This window comes from Epinephelus fuscoguttatus, linkage group LG14 (assembly GCF_011397635.1).
Source record: "Epinephelus fuscoguttatus linkage group LG14, E.fuscoguttatus.final_Chr_v1".
Classification (NCBI taxonomy): domain Eukaryota; kingdom Metazoa; phylum Chordata; class Actinopteri; order Perciformes; family Serranidae; genus Epinephelus; species Epinephelus fuscoguttatus.
In genome coordinates, this window is record NC_064765.1 from 8,150,073 (window position 1) to 8,170,377 (window position 20,305).

General features: G+C 44.8%; 1 protein-coding gene across 3 annotated transcripts; it reads right to left on the bottom strand.

Annotated features, from left to right (window-relative positions):
- Positions 1-425: 425 nt before the first annotated feature.
- Positions 426-19,597, bottom strand: si:ch211-168d23.3 (BRD4-interacting chromatin-remodeling complex-associated protein). 3 transcript variants are annotated; one of them, XM_049597142.1, is made up of 14 exons: positions 19,518-19,597; positions 18,335-18,535; positions 15,879-15,924; positions 15,634-15,676; positions 15,353-15,418; positions 13,600-15,150; positions 11,127-11,360; positions 10,322-10,949; positions 10,047-10,195; positions 6,661-6,722; positions 6,280-6,428; positions 5,098-5,192; positions 4,772-4,874; positions 426-2,776 (listed from the first exon to the last, which is right to left on the bottom strand). In XM_049597142.1, exons 3-14 carry the CDS (start codon positions 15,917-15,919, stop codon positions 2,055-2,057), a joined length of 3,843 nt encoding a protein of 1,280 aa, XP_049453099.1. In that variant the 5' UTR covers positions 15,920-15,924; positions 18,335-18,535; positions 19,518-19,597; the 3' UTR covers positions 426-2,054. The 3 variants fall into 3 exon arrangements, with proteins under 3 accessions (XP_049453099.1, XP_049453101.1, XP_049453102.1); XM_049597144.1 differs by lacking the exon at positions 19,518-19,597 and adding an exon at positions 18,975-19,172; XM_049597145.1 differs by lacking the exon at positions 19,518-19,597 and having other exon boundaries at positions 18,335-18,966.
- Between the last annotated feature and the right edge of the window lie 708 nt (positions 19,598-20,305).

Consider the following 20,305-nt stretch of genomic DNA (forward strand, 5'->3'; position numbering starts at 1 on the left):
GCGGCATCAAAGTGTATTCCCCAAAATATCAAACTAGTGTTTTATGAATCTTCCAGTGTGTGCCCACCCTGTACTACTGCAGAGGATTTCAACACTAAATTACTGCATATTATAACTCCTTTTGTTCATTCCAACAAAAGACAATTTTACATATTAAAAAAAAAAAAAAACATGACAATGCAATTCAAAGAAATGAGAAGGCCTGTTTGATTTAGCCCCAAATCTCTGGAAGTTTTTTTTTTTTTTCTTTCTTTCTTTTCGAAGGGACGAGTTACTTTCACATTTCAGAACACCAGATGTTACAGTATTTAAAACACCACATTAATGATCTTTTCTCTGCAGATTCCATTTCCTTAAAGGTACACTGAATTTACAATAAGGCATATTCTAAACGTTTTCCCAATTCGCAGGTCAAACCTCGACCACTAACTGCATCTTCAAGAGCTAAAATTTGAAGCACATTTTTCAATTTATATTACAAAAATCAAAGACATTTTGCAGCTGTAACATTTTGACCCTTAAGGTAAAATCCATCTACAAAGAACATTTTGCACGAGTTTCATGAGGGAGAGTCGTACGACCGATACAGATGATCTCAACTCTCTTGTGTATTTTCATATGAACAGATTTCACATCTTCACACAGACCGATAAGATTGTCACATTAACATAAGATGCTGCTAAAATCATATTGCTCCACGATGGCTGCATGAAAATAATAAATCTTCGGCTTAGTACAGCGGGCTTCAAACCAAGACGTTAATAAATAAATAAAGAGAGTTTTAAATGTGAACATGTGATGATTTCTCTAGCTTTTTGGTCAAAGGCTGTTTGATGATGCAGAGAGGCTGTACAGTGTCTGTCGTGGAAAACAACTGCAGATTTGGTGTTTTTATTTCTCAAACTGGATGTTTGTGTGAACGTTTATGCCATTAAGTGACCCTCAGACACAGATTCTACACTACACGGGCTTCGATGAGAAAACGATCATCCCTCATTCCTGATAAACGATCGTCCCGACGCTAAGCAAGACAGGCAAAGATCTCCTCCTCCTCGCTGCACCACCACTGCTCCTAACAACCCAAACTCATTATTGCTTGCATGTTAATACATAAAGTATGAGAAACCATTCTCGTCTCTGAAAACTAGAAATATTTCACAGTCAGACTCCAGCGTGAATGACAAGGGTCCAAACTTAAAGACAACAGAAAAAGCACAACTCTGCCTGTTTCTTTTTTTTTTTTCTCTCTGTGTTCCTCTCTGGTTTCTTTCTGCTTTAACAAGGACAGACTCCAGTTTGTGGGAAGAGACAACATGGACGTTTGCTGGTGTATTCAGGATGTAGCAAGTCACAAATTCTTTGGAGTTTCATTCGATAAGCCGAGATGATGGAGCCTGCGGGGCTTCTCGTGTACTGTCCCGTCGCAGGATGCAATGTTTTCACACACTCTCTTTAGATCCAAATAAAGACGCACACACACACACTTGTCACACACGCGCACTCGCACATACACACGCTGCCTTTCTCAATGCAAAACACAATTGGCACAGATTATCAAAATAAATACCCTGGAAGCTTGGCACTATGCAAAAGAAACTTCACATTTTTTTTTGAAAGAAATCTTATAAAAAACTATTGAATAATCTCAGTCTACTCCACGTTTTCGTTTATCCTCACTATTACTTATATACTATATGCTGATGAAGGTTACACCAGTGTCGTAAACCTCTGAATGACTTAACTACCACTGAAACAATATAGCTCCTATTCAAATAGATTTTTTTTTCCACAAACGTACATCAAAATGAAGTATCTAACATCTATCGGACTATAGATAGTGCTGTTGTCTGGTATGCATCTCTTTATAGTGCCTCTTAATTTTTTTCCTGCTCCCTCTTCTTTCAAACAATCAGTTCCTTAAACGTAATCTCTGAAACCCAGAAACAAAATCTCTGTAAGTTCTGGGAACAGATAAGAAGTCATCTTCCTTTGTGTTATCCCACCTCAGACAGATGTTTCTGCATCTGTGTGGATGTCTGTTGGTGCAGATTACCTCACAGGTGTCCCTCCAGGATGCTGGTGACAGCCTGGTCCAGTGAAGGGCCTGACGTGGCCCTGGTCGGGGCTGCAGAGGGGCCCTGCAGGCGCTGAAGCTCCAGGATGCTGTCGATGGCACTCTGTAGATGTTCACTGAGCATGTTGTCCTCTTGGAGGGGGGGAGGCGGCGGGCTGAACCGCTGCTCCGGCCGGGATGATGCATCCAACCTGTAGCATTTCAGTTTCGGGGCACTGACATCTCTGGGAGGCAACTCGAAGCATCCAACCTGTGGCTCTGGCATAGAAAGAGGGTTTGGGGCTTTTATTTTGGAAATGGGTGCTGTCTGTGGGACCTCCTCTGCGGTGTTACAAGGCAGAGCTCCGTTGGAGATCTCCTCATCACGCTGAGGACACTGGGGTGCTCCGTTGGGTGCCTGAGAGTGGCGTTCATTCACAGCTCCGCCGCCGTTGGTCAGCTGCCCCATGTGGTCCCTCTTGAGTCCAGGGTCGCAGGCCGAGTTGTGGACAACCTTACGGGAGCCGGACTCCTGCTTGATGGTGAGCCTGAGAGCCCCGCGGGAGCTGGAGCGGTATGTCTTCAGTCCCGGGGGCCGGTCGGACAGTCTGGTCCAGGCTGGTGGGGAGGAGGGGCTGCCGGAGGAGCACAGCTGGGAGGGGCCGGAGGAGTGGGCACCGTGGGGGGAAGACGCTGATGTAGCCAAGGCCGTCATGAATGATTCTGGAGTCGAGAGAAAAGAGCAGAAGATTGAACAACAAGCTGTCATCATGCAAACAGCTTTAAAGGGTCAGTTCACCCAAATGACCCAAATCATCTCATACAGCTATGCAGCTAATTTTGGTTTCAGTTGCTTTGGTTTTTTGATATTATTCAAAATCTCAGATGTCAGGCTGAGTTACAGAAAAATGAGTTTAAAAAGACTCAGACAGAAGATATTTCCAAGAATATATAGTACCTGAGCGATTTCACTACTTGAAAAATCTTTTATTCAAGGCTGAAGCTACTTAAGGGAACATTTAAGGGGTATTTGGGGAAGATAAAGGCTTAATTCTAAATCTCCTCAAACCTATTACCCTCTTTATCCTGCTGAGGAGGATTAACTTTCCTCTATATGTCAGGTGCTGTTCTTGTAGCTTTCTGATGTCAAATCCTGTGAATCTTTGCAATAAATATCTCTTCATGTGCCTTATTAAAGGGATAGTTCTATCTTTTTAGGTTAGGTTGTATGATTGACTTATCCATAGTCATTTTATTACCTATGGAAGATGTTGGTCGGTACCCACCCAGTTTGGAGAGGCAGGCTGAGCAAAGAAGTCAACACGTCCCTCTCCCCAGCTCCTCCTGGGGGACCCTGAGACGTTCCCAGGCCAGATGAGATATGTAATCCCTCCAGTGTGTTCTGGGTCTGCACCAGGGCCTCCTACCAGTGGGATGTGCCCAGAACACCTCTAACAGGAGGCGCCCAGGAGGATCCTGATCAGATGCCTGAACCACCTCAACTGACTCCTTTCAATGCGAAGAAGCAGCGGCTCTACTCCGAGCTCCCTCTGGATGTCCGAACTCCTCACCCCATCTCTAAGGCTGAGCCCAGCCACCCCACAGAGGAAACAGCTGCTTGTATCTGCGACCTCATTCTTTTGGTCGCAACCCAAAGCTCATGACCATAGGTGAGGGTTGGGACGTAGACGGACCAGTAAATCGAAAGCTTTGCCTTCTGGCTCAGCTCCCTCTTTATCATCACAGCCCAGCGCAATACTAGCATCACTGCTGATGTCGCATCAACCCGCTTATTTATCTCACACTCCATTTTACCCTCACTCATGAACAAGACCCTGAGATACTTGAACTCCTTCGTTTGGGGCAATAACACTCTCTCAACCCAGGTAAAATTATTGGATTTCTTAAAAGCAAAAGCAATAGAACAGCTTTAGTTACCTATCAGAAAGGGCTGTCTGCGAGCGAGGTAAAGCTGTTTCTTTTTGCGTGTATAAAATATGTAGTATATCGCTTAGCTTCTGTGGTGGTACTTCTGTCTGCTCCTCCAAACTGGGGCCATGCAGACAGACATCTACTTCATGCAACACACAGACTGTGGATAAGTACCTCATCCCAACCCCACTTCAAAAGATCCAAACAATCCCTTAAAGGTGACCACGGAGCATCTGTTTGGGACTATGGATGAAAAACACGTTTGCATTAACGTGCGCTTCACATTAAATAAATAAACGTAAGGGTTTTTGTTTTAGCTAAAGTTAACTATCACTTGTGAGTTGTATCATTTTTGTATTATTATTCCTTCAGAAGTCCAACAGCAGCCGAGCCTGACATTTAAGACTTTTCAAGTGCTTCCTTCCCCCTTTCCCAACTTTTTTAATTAACATAACAACCCTGCTTTAATTTGCTCTTAACCTCTCACATGTAATTTTCTCGTCATCACGCCGAGTCTTTCTCAGCACGACCCTGCTCCACATTTACACAGCTTAATTACACATTCACACCTGGGAGCTGCTCTGGAGCAAATATGGAGGTTAAGTGCCGCGCTCCAAGGCACGGATAAATTAGTTTATGAGAATAAATTGGGAAGTGTCACTGATTCACTTTTCCCGTCCATATTTTCTGTCTCAGTCTTGGGATTTGAATCGTTCTCAGCCAAGAAAAATAACACATTTACGTAGGTGTGTAATAAGGTAGATGGTGATGATGGTTGGCACTGACCTGGGTCTCTGCGGACTCTCCGTCTGTCCTCCGCTAAAGCGCATCGCTCAGCCTGGAGGAAGAGACGCTCCAGCATCACCATCTCTGCTGACGGACTCTCCTGCTGTGGAAACCAGTTCATACTCCGTCAGACACACAAAGCATCATCTGTCTGCTCCAGGACTGGGAAAACAACTCTGTGGGATCTTTGATTTGGTGCATTTAATTTTCTCACTGCCCCGTGATAATGACTCAGCCCACATAAAAACAATTACAAACCAAAGATGGCCGGTCTCAGAAGGAGCTCACTTACTCAACAGTTACTGACGCAGTGTGTTGAATCTTACCTGGGCTTCTCTAACTAGTAGCTGCCTGTATTTGTTGACCATGTCCTTGGTGCGTTTCAACAGGAAACCAGACACAGTGTCAAACTCCTGGTCCACTGTGAGCACAGAAACATTATCAGAGTGAGATCAGCTGTTGACAAAAAGATTGTGGGACCTGAAGAACTTACAGAGTCATCAACAGACATCAAGTATGTACCAAGTTCTACACCGCTGTTTACCTTACACCAGTTTGTATTGTTGGAGGATGTGGAGCTGGACTGATCGGTCAAGTAAGGTTTTTCCCTGGACTCTGACCAGGGAAATACCAGTACCAATGCCAGTACTCTTAAAGTGATGCCAATACCAATAGAGTCGTTAATTCAATACCAGTGGAGTGGTGTGTATACTTCTAAATGTTTTGGTGGCATCTCTGCGGTAGACGTTGAATTGACCATTCGAGGAGAAGAGTAGCTCTGCAGATGGGAGCAACAGAAAGTGTGGTGATCCTGCAAGGAGTTGAGATGGTCTAGGATCAGACCCCACTACATGCAGGTCAAAGGCAGGTATCGTTTGACTGGAGATGTTTCAGTACTGCTTGGTACTGGGTTATTTAGCTCGATACCTTAAAGGTATTTAGTATCGATACACAGCCTTACTTGTCACCATCTACACTGCTGAGGTCAGGCCATGTCTGGAGAATGACAGTGTCCTTCTGGAGAGGATGGGTCCTCAGTGTCATCTCTTAAGAGTGCACCCCTCCACTTCAACTCCTATCCCTTTAGAGCAGGAGGGAACAGGCAGCCACTCAGCTAGTCAAAGAGATGACACATCTACACCATCATTTGCTCCCACAGACAGCACAAACAGACAGCTTCGGAGCAGCAACAAGCTCACACGTCCAGTGCAGAACAAACAGGCTGAAAGCAGAAACCTGTCTGCTGCAGTCAGACTTTATAGAGCTGAATGGCACAAAGATGGATAGCTGAACATTTGGGATTTGTTCTGTTTGTTATATTGTGGTTTTTTTTCTTTTTTAGTGTGCTTGTGTTGTATATTTGTTGTGTTATGGCATTTTAAAATGTATGCCTCTTCAGAAAAATACACCGCCACACACTTCCAGTAGGTCATAATTGATGACTGAGTGGAATTACTTCTTAACACTGTGTTTTAGAATAATTCTTTATTATATTAGAGCTCACTAACCTAAATTGAAGTCATCCTGAGTGGGCAGGTGACCGGCGCAGGTGTGGTACGGCAGCAGGCGCCTAACAGCGTCCTTCAGTGTGGAAAAGGCCGGGCCGGTGAAGGGGGTCTGAACCGCTGCGTGGTCCAAACAGATCTGCTGCTGGAACCTGAAGGACACGACGACAACTGTGTTAACCCAAGCTGCTGCAGACTGGTAAGGTAATAAAACACGGCGTTGTACTTTTTAATATTTACTCTCTCGTACTGAGTGATGTAATGTAACAGTTATTCAGTACATACAAAAATTAAATACATAAAATAAGCTGATGTCAGTCTGAGAGTGAACTTTAGTGACATTTTCTATTTCATGGTTTCATCCGACATCACAGAACTTCTTACCTGTGCCTGCGCATTGCTGGTGTGAGCCTCTCCTCTCTCTGCTGCTCCAGAGGACCTGCCAGCTGGCAGCCAGAAAACATTTTGGATGAGATCAAAGGACGGAGACAGGGGAGCACTTTCAGGTCATTAATAATAAGTTTGCCGCATTTAACAAATAATCATTTCAAAGCTTCCTGTCTCTGTTTCAAGACCGGAGCCAATTCATTTTCACCCAGAGGGGAACTTATTTAAATCATTACAGAAATTTAAATAACCCGAAAATAAATTACATAGATTATATAATATAATTAGAGTTGAAATGATTAATCAAACAGTTAGTGGTTTGACAGCAGGGCTGCATAGTATGCATAAAAAAATCATGTTGTGATTATTTTGACAGAGATTTCAATTGCGATATAGTGTTTTCACTGAAAAAATATATTTATAAAAATCAGATGATGTGATTTTTCTTGGGTCTGTACCAAACATGTTCCCTTATGTTTGGGATATGATTTCTAGGTCAGGGCCTTTCTGTAGCACCACAGTGCTTCATTTATTGTACTGGTAACTTGTGACACATTTCACCTTTATCAAAAAACTCCTGCAATGTGGATATTGCACTTGGTCATATTGCAAATTCGAAAAATATTTTGATAAATTGTGCAGCTCTAGTCGGGCAACTTTTTTGATAATCGTCATATTTTTTAGGGGTAAAAATAGCCCAAAGTGTTCAGGTTTCATCTTCCAATAATAGAATATTTGCTGGGTTTCTCAATTGTCAATAATAGTGAACTTAATATCTTTGGGTTTTAAACTTTTGGTCAGATGAAACGAGACACTAAAATATGTCAGCTTGGGCTTTGGGAAGTTGTGATGGACAATTTTCTGACATTTTCTTGACCGAATGATTTATCATTTGATCAAAAAAAATAACTGACAGATTAATTGACAATGAAAATAACCTTTAGCTGCAGCCCTTAAGATAATATATAAGATAATTTGTCTTTATATGCAACATATTTTACATTCGGTTATGTTTGGATTAAATTTAAGTATTTGGGATTTTTCCAACATCAACATAAAACAATAACCATCAAAACCTTTAATGTATAGGCATTTCTGTACAGTATAAAGCACTAAAAAACATACTTTACACTGATCTTCCTTTGCAGTTTTCCACATTATTTTTCGGATGTATTAATTTTAAGGCAAAACGTTCTGACAAATACATGTTTGGTATTTTGATATCTACTTGCAAGAAAGCCCTCACAAGGTGCTGGTTGCTTCCTGAACACCCCACATTAGGGGAGTAGATAGATACCATAAATTATATTCATGTTATGGAAAAGATTGTTTTTCTCTTCATCTTTAGAAACATGTGTTTTAAAAAAAGAAATACGTAACACCCTTATGGCCTGATTTTGTGTAGGTATCGTACAAAACACCAATTGACTGTTTTCTGTTTTGTTTTGTTTCCTCAAGTCTCCGTGACATATATTTCATGGTGCTTATATGTACACTTAATTTCTCCCAAAATGTACAAAGTTCTTAAATTTTGAAGAAATCTGAACAGCAGGGGAAATTATTGTGTTTATTAGGATTTACAGTATCTCACATAAGTGAGTACACCCCTCCCATTTTTGCAAATATTTCATTATATCTTTTCATGGGACAACACTATAGAAATAATACTTTGATATAACTTAAAGTAGTCAGTGTACAGCTTGTATAGTAGTATAGATTTACCTTCCTCTGAAAATTACTCAAAACACAGCCATCAGCATCTAAACAGCTGGCAACATAAGTGAGTACACCCCACAGTGAACATGTCCAAATTGTGCCTAAAGTGTCAATATTTTGTGTGCCAGCCATTATTATCTAGCACTGCCTTAACCCTTTGGGCATGGAATTCACCAGAGCTCACAGGTTGCTTCAGGAATCCTGTCCCACTCCTCCATGATGACATCATGGAGCAGATGGATGTGAAGACACCTTGTGCTCCTCCACCTTCAGCTTGAGGATGGCCCACAGGTGCACAGGTGAGTTTAGGGCTGGATACATACTTGGCCAGTCCATCACCTTCACCTTCAGCTTCCTCAGCAAGGCAGTTGTCATCTTCTAGGTGTGTTTTGGGTCATTATCATGTTGGAAAACTGTATTGCGGCTCAGTTTCTGAAGAGGAGCGATCATACTCTGCTTGGAATTCATGTTTCCCTAAATGAACTGACAACCGCCTTGCTGAGGAAGCTGAAGGTGAAGGTGATGGACTGGCCAAGTATGTATCCAGCCCTAAACTCACCTGTGCACCTGTGGGCCATCCTCAAGCTGAAGGTGGAGGAGCACAAGGTGTCTTCACATCCATCTGCTCCATGATGTCATCATGGAGGAGTGGGAGAGGATTCCTGAAGCAACCTGTGAGCTCTGGTGAATTCCATGCCCAAAGGGTTAAGGCAGTGCTAGATAATAATGGATGGCACACAAAATATTGACACTTTAGGCACAATTTGGACATGTTCACTGTGGGGTGTACTCACTTATGTTGCCAGCTGTTTAGATGTTGATGGCTGTGTTTTGAGTAATTTTCAGAGGAAGGTAAATCTATGCTACTATACAAGCTGTACACTGACTACTTTAAGTTATATCAAAGTGTCATTTCTATAGTGTTGTCCCATGACAAGATATAATGAAATATTTGCAAAAATGGGAGGGGTGTACTCACTTATGTGAGATGCTGTATGATGACTTGGTATGATTTTCGTAAACTGCTGTCAGAAAAAAAAAAATTCTAATCACATTTTTGACATCATAACATCATAACACACCAAACCAAGATCAAAGAACTAGTGGTGACTGACTGACTGTTGCATCTCCTCACGCACCATGTCTCGGCCAAGAAGTTACACTTCAGACAACAGCCAACTAGCACCTACGTTTTGCGCTTGTGTGAGAGGAATTAACTCTCCACACCAGCAGGTGAGAGATATCTGTATTCGTGCCTTGAAAAGGGAAACCAGAAGACCGAAAGGACAGATTCAAGTCGCTAGTTAGCACATTTACAACATGACTCGGTGTTGAAAGAACAAATTAAGTTTACCGTGCACTAGTGAACAATAACACAAACAGTTACAAACTGTTTCTGCCAAAGAGCTCAATGGCTAAAAAAGAAAATACCTGATATATCAAGTTTGTTTTAATTTCGCCTTCTTGACTTAAAATGCTTGCTTTCCTCACATCCGTTTCTCGTCTTGTTCACTGAGCTGAACTGCCAATCAGAATGATTTCATCCACTGACGCCAATTCTACATGCTGACAAGACAACAAGGGCCGACAGATGCTCACTGACAACTGAAAATTGACCAATGGCTGACCATCAGTTTGGTGTGGAAATAGAAGTAGCTGTCTCTCACCTTGGTGCTGGTTTGCTGACTCGTCTGGATGGGGGCACACTCTCTGGGGGCCGGGGGCCCATGAGCCTGGACACCCTGGGCTGCAGGAGAGGGTGGATGGACATCGAGAGTAAACGGTTTACTCTCCACGACCAAGGCAGCTGTTGGCTCTGCAATGGAGGACATGATGACAATGATGACAGAGGCGATGGCGATGATGATGATTGTATGGCAGATCATAATAATGATGATGGTTAGAGCGAGTCGCTCTGTGTCATATTCTAAATGAAACTCACTGTTTTGTGTGTGCTGTTGGACAGCGGAGTCGTCTCCTCCTTTGGAGAGACTAGCAGACGCAGCCGTGGGATCAGGCTGCTGCTGAGGCACCGAGACACGCAGAGGGGGGGGACTGCTGTGGACTGACGGATTGACCGAGGACTGAGGCTGGGAGACAGACGACTGCTGGACCTGGACCTGGACCTGGAGCTGGACCGGAGGCTGGGAGACAGATGACTGGATCTGCACCTGGTTCTGGGCGAATAAGGCCTGTGAGACCTGGAGCTGATGAGGAACCTGGTACTGGACTTGGGGCTCAATGCGAGGCTGGGGGGCTGTGATCTGAGGGACCGAACTCTCGGGACCAGGCAGAGTGATTTGAGGGGAGAAACTCGTCGGAGCTGGTCTCTCTGAGTCCTGAACGGGAGGGGAGGAGCAGATCAGTGGTGTGTCCTCTGGGTTTGAGTGAAGTGGAGAGGCCTCGACACACTGGTCAGACATCACAGTGTGGGCGTCCTGACCGGAGACTGTGTGGGTCTGTGGCTGGGTCTCTCTTTCATTGGCCACCGGGGACGCCAGCGACTCCATCGGCACTACCGGCAGCGCTCCAACCAACAGTTCAGATGTGATAGGAGAACTAAGTGCTTGCTGTGGTAGAAATAAGATGGAAAACCTGCAGTTAGATAAATCTTTTTAGATTGAATTTGAAGCTCATAGTTCCATGGCGCATGAAACCTCATCACTGAGCACTGTAACCAACATATAAACGTAAACCAGCACAAGACATTCATCACTGAGTCAGGAGGAATCTGTTGCAGCTCTGACCTGTTGCAGATGTTGCATAAAGGCCTCGTTCTGACTCATCGACTGCGTCACCTCCTCCATTACTTGGGTCATGTCTGCTGGGGGCATCAAAAGTTTAGGGATCTCCACAGCTGGATCGGGGGCCAGAGGAGGTTCAGGGGGAGGCTGCAGGACTGTGACTACAGGAGGAGAGGAGGACTGCAGCCCTGCAGAGGTGGGCTGCACCGAGACGTGCTGGAGGACATGTCCGTAGGGCTGCAGCAGGAGAAAATAAAGACATCAGAGCTGGTTATTAAAGCTGAATTTAACTGCAAAATACCTATTTTAACATTACAGTGTGGGCTGTGTCTCCAGTTTGGAGAAGCAGACTGGACTACTGCCACAGAAGCTAAGCAATGTACTGCTGTGGACAGTTCACATTGTGTCAGCCCCCTGTTTCATCAGGGCCAGCTTTGTGTGTGTTTCCCCTGGTCTGTCTGTCTGTTCGCTGTGTCTTGCAGGTCCTGGTGGGCGGAGCTAAGTGGCAACAGGGAGCACCTGGCCAGTCTCCCAGTGGCAGCTTACTTGAGCCTGGCTGTGCAATCAGTTGGCTCTCTTCCCCTCATCTGGCACCACGCTCATTTACACACCTCATAACTTAACTACGTTTTTTACAATTATGTTCTGTAAATAAAAAATTGGTGCACTTTTTAGTTGATACCGTGTGTGTCTCCCATTTTTGTCATGGCCTATGAGCCAGGTCATGACTAATTAGGGGCTCGCCCAGGCCAGTGCGCAAGAGGTAAGTCACTGACTTGGCTTAATGAATGAATGAGCTTGTGGGGTGTGATGAAGTGTTTGTTTAAGAGCACAATCCATGACAGGTAAAGCGTTGGTACCCCTTTGGTTCATCGGGTTAGTTTCTTTTCCTTATAGTGTTGCAGTGAACAAGGGTGGAGCAATTATTGCTCAGAAGCACACCATAGTACTGGGGGGTTGCCAAATGTTTGGTCACCTTTTCCACAATACTGGTATTCAGTGCATAAGCACCCATCATTGGCACTGCATGAAGACTAGGGATGAGTTTCGTGTGAGTTAGATTTGGACAGATAGATTACATGGGGGGATTCACACTCTTCTTTTTGTGGGTTGATTGGACCCTTAGCGCACGAGGTTGGCACTTGCTTTGACCCACGGGTTTATGGGTTACTCTATATTTAGAATATTTTAACCACTTTGCCTTTCCGTCACATAGCTCTTTCAGACAGGGACCTAAAGCTATCATAGCAATCTATGCTCTCTTCAAAGCCACACTCAATTGACAAAAACAGTGATTTTACCTCGCAGAACACAGGAGTTCTGGTCTTCCACTGCCACAGTCAGTTACTTTGTGTTATTTTGTGACTTTGGTGAATCTGAACTAACCCTTTAAAACCCTTAAGTCCCATAATAATATAAACAAACTAAGTGAAAGAGGCAGCAGTAGACCAGCAACTCTTGTGTTCGGCGAGGTAAAATTACTGTTTTTGTCAATGGAGGCTGGCATTAAAAGAAGTGATATAACAGCTTCCATTCCTTGTCGACAACTGCTGTCTGACAGCAAGGTGAAGTGGAGAAAATACTGTAAATATAGCGTAGACTTAAACTGATCATATTTTTTTAGGTGGCTAATGTACATTTTGCTGCTGTCCCTGTTCACAGCAGTACATTGCTTAGTTTATGTGGCGGTACTCCTGCCTGCTTCTCCAAACTCAACCTGAACGATCCCAAATATCTTAAAACTTGTATAGCAGTACTTTTTTGTCTTATGTATGAAAATCACTTTGTTGAAACTTGTGTAATCCATCATAGTGAACATCAAGTCTGCATGATTTATTTGTTAATGTTACAATTATCATTACGTGGGAATGCAGTTCAGGTGCAGACGGATTTCACAGGAGAACTCCAGCTATTTAGTGACACAGTTTCACAAAGTTGCAAGCAGCGGATTAAGACTTGTATCGTCAAAATCAAAGCTGCACAGGCAGAGATATCTTGGCTTTCAGCTCCTTGTATGGGTCAAGCTTTAAAAACACATTTCCCAAAATGTAACATCTTTTTGTTAAACCCTTTCTCACTGGTAGATGCCCACGTATTTTAACTCCACGTTCTCAGTTTGTAACACAAGCTTTCTGTTAAGTGTTTTCCTTCAAGCCTAAGCCAAGGCAGGTTATTTATATTTTATTCGATTTTGGATTGCTCCCTCTAGAGCCACAGTTGACACTATACAACTGTTTCACAGGCTGAGTAGGACTCCTTGGGATGAGTAAACTGATCATCATACTAAGATAATATCACACTGACAAAAATTGATTCAGACTTCATTTTCACTGTGATGGATTACATCATCCAAGCAAGTGTTGAGCGTCTGCTTACTGAACCAAGGTACAACAGCAACATTAAGCTGAAATAAATTCAAATGACTAAAACACAGCAGCATTAATTGCCAACCTCTGAGACAGAAATGGCGGTTCACCTGCGGTAGCTGGTGGAACGTCTCCTCTGAGCTGCTCCTCTCCTCTTGAATGGCTCTTTCTGGCAGCAGTACCACGGAGGCCTGCTGGAGGCTCAGCTGTCCTTCTGTCACTCCTCCTGTCTGAGGAGCAGGGGCCTGTGCAGCAAAAGGCAGCCCCTGAACTACTGAGGGGCCGTTGACAATCGAGATGGAAGTGAGATCCGGGGGAAGCACCCCTGAACTGTTGATCAAGGTAATGTGGTTTCCAAGAGCAGGACTGTGGACCAGGGTGGTACGCTGCCCCTGCCCTCCTGGAGTGTAGGTTCCAGCCAGCTGCGCTGGCATCTGGAAGACAGTAGGTGGCGCTGACTGTAGCTGCAGAGGTCCTGAAAGCACAGTGGCCTGGCGGAGCGCTAGCTGCCCTGAAGGCGTGGTGAAGACGGGGCTGAAGTTCAGCTGTCTTTGGGGCACAGTTAGGATCTGAGAGCCTTCTACCAGCTGCCCAGTGGAGGGATTCACACTGTGGAGAGACGGGCCATGGTGGCTGGGGGTCAGCAGCGGTCGAGCTGCACTGGCAGACTGGGAGATCGTAACAGGGGACTGGCCTGGAAGAAGGAACTGGTTTTGGCCTTGGAAGAGTCCCTGAGGCTGCAGCACAAAGGAGCCGCCCTGGTTGACCAGCTGCAGGCTGACTGGTTTGGGGAGCTGCTGGGTGGGCTGCTGCGGAGGAGCTGCGGGCTTTTGGCCCGGAGGTTGGGAGAGTAAAATATTTGGTGAGGCAGTCCCAGGGACAAATGTAAGACCTGGAGTGTGTTTTGGCCCAGAAGGCTTGGGGCTAATTTGAACAAGTCTGGGCTGAATGCTGATAGGCAGTTTGGGTTGAATGGGAAGAGGGGCACGCTGCAGGACGATGCCCGGTGCTGCTGCTGCTGCTGCTGTTGCTCTCAGGGTTGGGGTGATAAGAGGGCGACTGGTCATACTGGGAACAGCCTTGTGGATGATCATACTGGACGCCTGGGCAGGACTCAGAGAGAAGGAGGTCTCTGGAGAAGCAGCAGGGAACACGTTTCCAGGCAGGAGCCCCATCAGCTGAGGAGGGGCAGCAGGTTTTAGAGAAGGGCAGCCTGGCCCGACAGCCAGGAGGGAGGGCTGCGGGGGCTCCACTGCTGCTTGGGTGTCCCTGGGCAATGCCTGGGTGATGGGCAAGGTCACAGACTTGGGTATGAATGGTACGGTGGGTGTAGAGAGGAGAGGGGCAGGTGAGTACAGCGACAGGCTGTCCCCAGGTTGGGCCAGACCTGCCTCCAGAGCCATGGTCTGCTCTGTGATCTCAGCCTCCTGCAGGCTCTGCTGGAGGATATCACACGCCACCTCTGCCTCCTCCGCTTCCTCCACCTCTCCCTTCTTTGCCTCAAATCCAGCCTCCACAGGTGTCCCACCCTGCACCACCTGTGGGTCTTCTCCGCCCTCCGGCGATGACAGGAGGGCCTCCTCCAGGAAGGACAGATCCACACACCCAGGTGGAGGTGTGTCTGGGGAATCCCTGCCATCTCCCAGCAGAGAGACTGGACTCTGGGGGAGGAAACAGTGGGAGACAGAAAGAGAGGTGCACACAACAGGATAGAAGAGAGAGAGTGAAAAGGAGGGGAGAATAGTGTGGTTAGCAGGAGTTAAGAGGAAGCACTTTCAGGCACAGAAGGAGAGAAAAAAAATCGTTCTCCTGGGGAAAATGCTGGTTGTTGTGACGCTGCTGGCTGTGGATCCAGACACTCACCGGGGCATCTGTGAAGAGGGAGGGCTCCCCAGAGGAGGAGTTAATGAGCAGGTCTTCAGTCTGCAGCTGGTGGGATGAAATGAGTCGATTTTTAGGCAGGGCTCGCAAAGTCGTGGTGAGAAATGCACGCAGTATTACATTACGACTCTCTTTCACACTGTCAGCCCTCCTCCACACATCTCGCACGACCGTGAGCCAAGAAATATTCCCATCTCAAATTTATCATTTGCACTATTGATTTTTTTATTTGAGTCCCTCTCTATTTAACACTCCTTTGTTACCTCATTGGTCCCATGAAGGAAGTCGTTCAGGGCTTGGGGGTCACTGCAAAGACGGAGAGGAATCACAGTCAGTTCAGTCTTATTGAATATCTGGTGCAAGTCAAGGATTCTGCACATTCGAACAAACTACCAGTTTTAACGTTAAATCATATACCGGTATAACAAAACCCTGCCCAGTTTACTTTCGATCATCTACAGGATCATTTTTATTCCGTTGGATGAAAGTATGAATCAGACAGACTCACCACAAAACATCAAGTAGACAAGTCCCATCTTCATCCTCCATGTCAACTAAAAGGAAGAGGAGGAAAAATAAAATCACATGAACAACATTTATTGGAAGGAAGTATAAATCACTGACTAGAAACCACTGCATCACACACATTTTTGCTTTCATTATCGATTAAATTAGAGGTTATTCTAGATGGTGATTTTAATTTTTACAATCTCAATGACATTGCTTCCTAAATTTAAGATTCTCATCTTGGTATATGAGCTCATAATGGCCTTCCTCCACAGTGCACATCAGACATGCTCTCAGTTAATATCCAGCAAATCTCAGGTCACAAGTAATCAGCCTTCATCATTTTTTACAGCATTTATAGATTTAGAAATTCACTGGTCTCGTAATGCAAATCTACGTGTGCCTTATTAATGTACGTGCATGGGTGTATGCACTTTGTACTTATTCTCTCTCTATTGTTCTATTATCCAGTAAGGCACCTCCAACTGCTTTTGTGTGAACTTGTGTGTGAACTTCTTGTGAATGGATTAATTGTTTAATTTATAAAAAGCCAGAAATTTGTGAAATTTGTGAAAAATCGCTAGTTCATGGAGCACAAAACACCAAGTTTAAATTGTTTTCGTGTTGGATCAACTGTCCAAAATCCAAAGAAATGCAACTTACAGTGATGTAAAACAGAGAAAAGTGGAAAATCCTCACATTTGAGAGGCTTGAAGAAGTGACTAATTGGCATTTTTGCTTGATAAATTACTTGGATAACTGTTCAAAACCAAACCAAACCAGTCGCTTCAGAATTAACTGTTGTCCAGACCATTGTCTCCAACCCAGTCACCAGAACAGATGTCGGCATTGTATGTTTCCGCAAACCACATGTATGTCACACTTGTACTTTTCTTATGTAGCAGATAAGTTGAAACTTTACAATTCAATTTTGAATTTCATGTTGTGACAAGGCTGTGGTTAATGTGGCTAGGTTTAGACACAAAAAACACTTGGCTTCAGTCGTTACGAGCACAGCTGGAAATGTCCCAAAGTCTCATGAAAACACACCAGCTTTTGTCGCTACAAAGATGGCTAGAAAGGTCCCAAACTCTTGTCAGAATATACTTGTTTTTGTTGCTACAAGCATGGCAGAAATTGTCCCAAACTCTCATTAAAGAATATCCGCTTTTGTTGCTAACATGTCTGGAAATGTCCCTAATTTTTGTTAAAAAATGCTCGGTTTTGATGCTTCAAACACGTATGGAAACGTCCTAATGTATTGTTAAAAAATACTTGCTTTTGTTGCTACAAACACGACTGAAAATGTCCAAATCTTTCAGTCAAAAATGCCCACTTTTGGTGCTGTAAACATGGCTGGAAAAACCTGAACTTGCACAAGCATGGCTGGAAATGTCCCGAACTGTCATTAAAAAATACCTGGTTTTGATGCTACAAGCATGGCTGGACATATCCTGACATGTTATTAAAAACAGCTGCTCTTGTTGCTACAAATATGGCTTAAAATGCCTTCTCATGTTGTTAAGAAATGCAAGCTTTTGTTGCTATCACCATGGCTGGAAATGTCCCAAACTGTGTCAAAAAAAAAAAAAAGCATACCTGAGACCTAAGACATACCTGAACTCTCGTTAAAAAAAATCACAGCTATGTTGCTACAAGCATGGCTGAAAATGTCCCAAAATCTCATTAAAAATGTTTGCTTTTGTCACTCTAAAAACAGCTGGTAATGTCCCGACATGTGGTTTAAAAAACACCAGCTTTTATCGCTACAAACATGGCTGTGAATGTCCCAAACTCTTGTTAAAAAATGTTTGGTTTTGTTGCCACAGACACAGCTGGGAATGTCCTAACTGTTGTTTAATAAACACCTGCTTTTGTCGCTACAAGCATGGCTAAGTGTGTCCCAAACTCTCATTAAAATATGCCCGGCTTTGTCTCTACAACCATGTCCTGATACACTAAAACAATACCTGCTTTTATCGATGCAAACACGACTGGAAAACTACCGACCAGGTTTGTTGTATGTTGGTCTTGGGCAGCGGTCTTGCCTACATATCATGCCATCAGTTAGTGTATCCTTGGTTTGCAGAAATGTACAACGCCAACATTTTATTCAGGCAGCTTGGCTGGTGTTCTCCAACCTTTTGACTTGTGACCCTTTAAAATAAACTGTGTGACTCCTTATCACAGCTGCTGGCCTCAGTGTGGACATGAACTGTCAAAGAGTGATTTTCTCCCTCATGTTGTTTTATTTGAGTCATTTCACAAGAACAAAATCAGAAAAATCTAGATCATGTTGTGTTACTGACTCCTGCAGTCCCTTAAATGTGAGAGTCCCAACACCACAGGATGGGAATCACTGGACAGATAACCATCCCACCCAGTTACACTCTCTCCTAATGAGTCTGATTCATGTGTCCACTTCCCAGAAGGAGACAGACCACAACATGGACCTACTTCATATGTGAGAGGCCCCATACAGAGCGGTCGAGCTGAGTTCTGGTGGTGGCCTCATGGGAAGTCGTGGCCGGGCTTCAGTGTCTGGAGGCGGAGGGATGCCAGGCCGAGACGGCGGGACGGAGACGGAGACGGAGACGGGTCCTCCCTCTGCTGCTGGGGCATCGCTGCGTCTTCACGGTGCGGGAAGCCGGTGGGAGGCTGGAGGTGAGGAGGAGGAGGAGAGGGGGAGGAGGAGGAGGGATTCACAAACACACACCACCACATGCTGTCAGGTCACTTGAGGTTACCACCAGCCAAAACACATTCTCATCTCAGCGGTGAGACATAAGATCAATACATGATTCATCAGTTTCTCCTCAGCTGTGGGCACACTTGGTGTGATCAGACACCTGAAGGGACCGGACCAAATCTTTCCCAATAATCGCGTCATAGTGTATCGATCATGCTTGACGCTGATGAGGAAAATGGAAGCTATTGTTGTGGCTATGACAGACATGAGATCTGAGCGCCTCAGCTGTAAATAGACGGCTCCCCCTGCGTCTTGGATGTGACTTGTCCTCTCCTCATGGCTGCAAGGGAAAAAAAAGCAATGTGGGAAAAGCTCGGCACAGTTCAAGCCAATTATAACATTACTCACTGCCTCGCGCTCAGTTTCCAGGGGAGGTCCCTTAAATAAAACAAGACAAACCTCCCTCTCCGATGCCGATGCTGACATATTTTTGTTTACAACACGACAACCGCATTAACACCCTCGAGGTACCGCATCGCCCAATGAAATCCAGGCAAACGACCCCTCATCTAAACCTGCAGCGGCAAGTGCATGCTATTCTCTGGCAATAACAGGACCAGGATCCAGTGATGCATTTGTAGGTTACGTAAGGTGAATGTGTGTTCATGTGAAATTAATGTCCCAAACGATGCAGGATGCGGAGCCGCTGTTTGCTCCTGCTGGTATTTGTCTGCTCCTTTTTTTTTTTTTTTTTTTTTAAATGATTTTCTCCTCCTGAGTGGGACCACGGCAGCTGACGCCTGCTGTAAATCATATCGCGGTAACAAAAGATGCCTTGTGTTAAATATCATTTCCACACTGCCAGCCCCGAGCGATTCCCTTATCGTTGTGCCATTAGAGTAATTCCGCAATTCAGAAAAACACAAGCAAGAGGAGGTAAAAAAAACTCACCCCTTCTTTGTGGTTTATTGTCCTGTCAAGCGGGCCTCTGCGCCATCGATTCTCACTCAGTGGTCTTTTCAGATGCTAAAAGGAGGAGAGGGGGTGGTGGAGGGGGTGGTGGATGGGGTAGGGTAGGGTGGGATGAAGGAGGAGGAGGAGGAGGAGGAGAGGGGTGTGGAGGGGGGTACCGGGGTGGGTGTGAGAAACAGACTGGGAGAGCCGATCACAACACAAAGGTGGAGAGGAAAAAACAGAGGAGGCGAGGATCCAGCTTCAGCTGACCGCCTCCTGCGCTCCGTCAGCCACCGGCACACACTTCACATGTCCCCGCACCTCACCGCGGAGCTCCCTCATCCCCGATACAGATGTTTCTCGTACATTTTATTGATTTTTCTTCCTTTAATTCCCCCGAGTCCGGAGAACTGTAAATACTTTCTCAGGCAGAGTGGTTAAAAATCAATATTTGGAGACGCGCTAATGTGCCACTGTACTGTGCCTAAAGGAGGAAATCACTATGTGCAGCACTGCAAAGCACATAATCATCCCTACACTTGTCTATGTACTGTTAAGGTTGGAGACAGAAGGAAAGAGATTAGAAAGAGACAGAAATTGGGAATAAAACAGTGAAAGACGACAAATCCAAAAAGAAGAAAAGAGGACAGACATACAACCAATGAAATCTGCAAAGATAAAAAGAAAACGCAGAGCACATAGACATCCTACAGTCATAACCAAACAGTTCAAGAGGGGAGGGAAGAAAAAAATAAAAATAACAATAAAATGATTAGGAACATGCA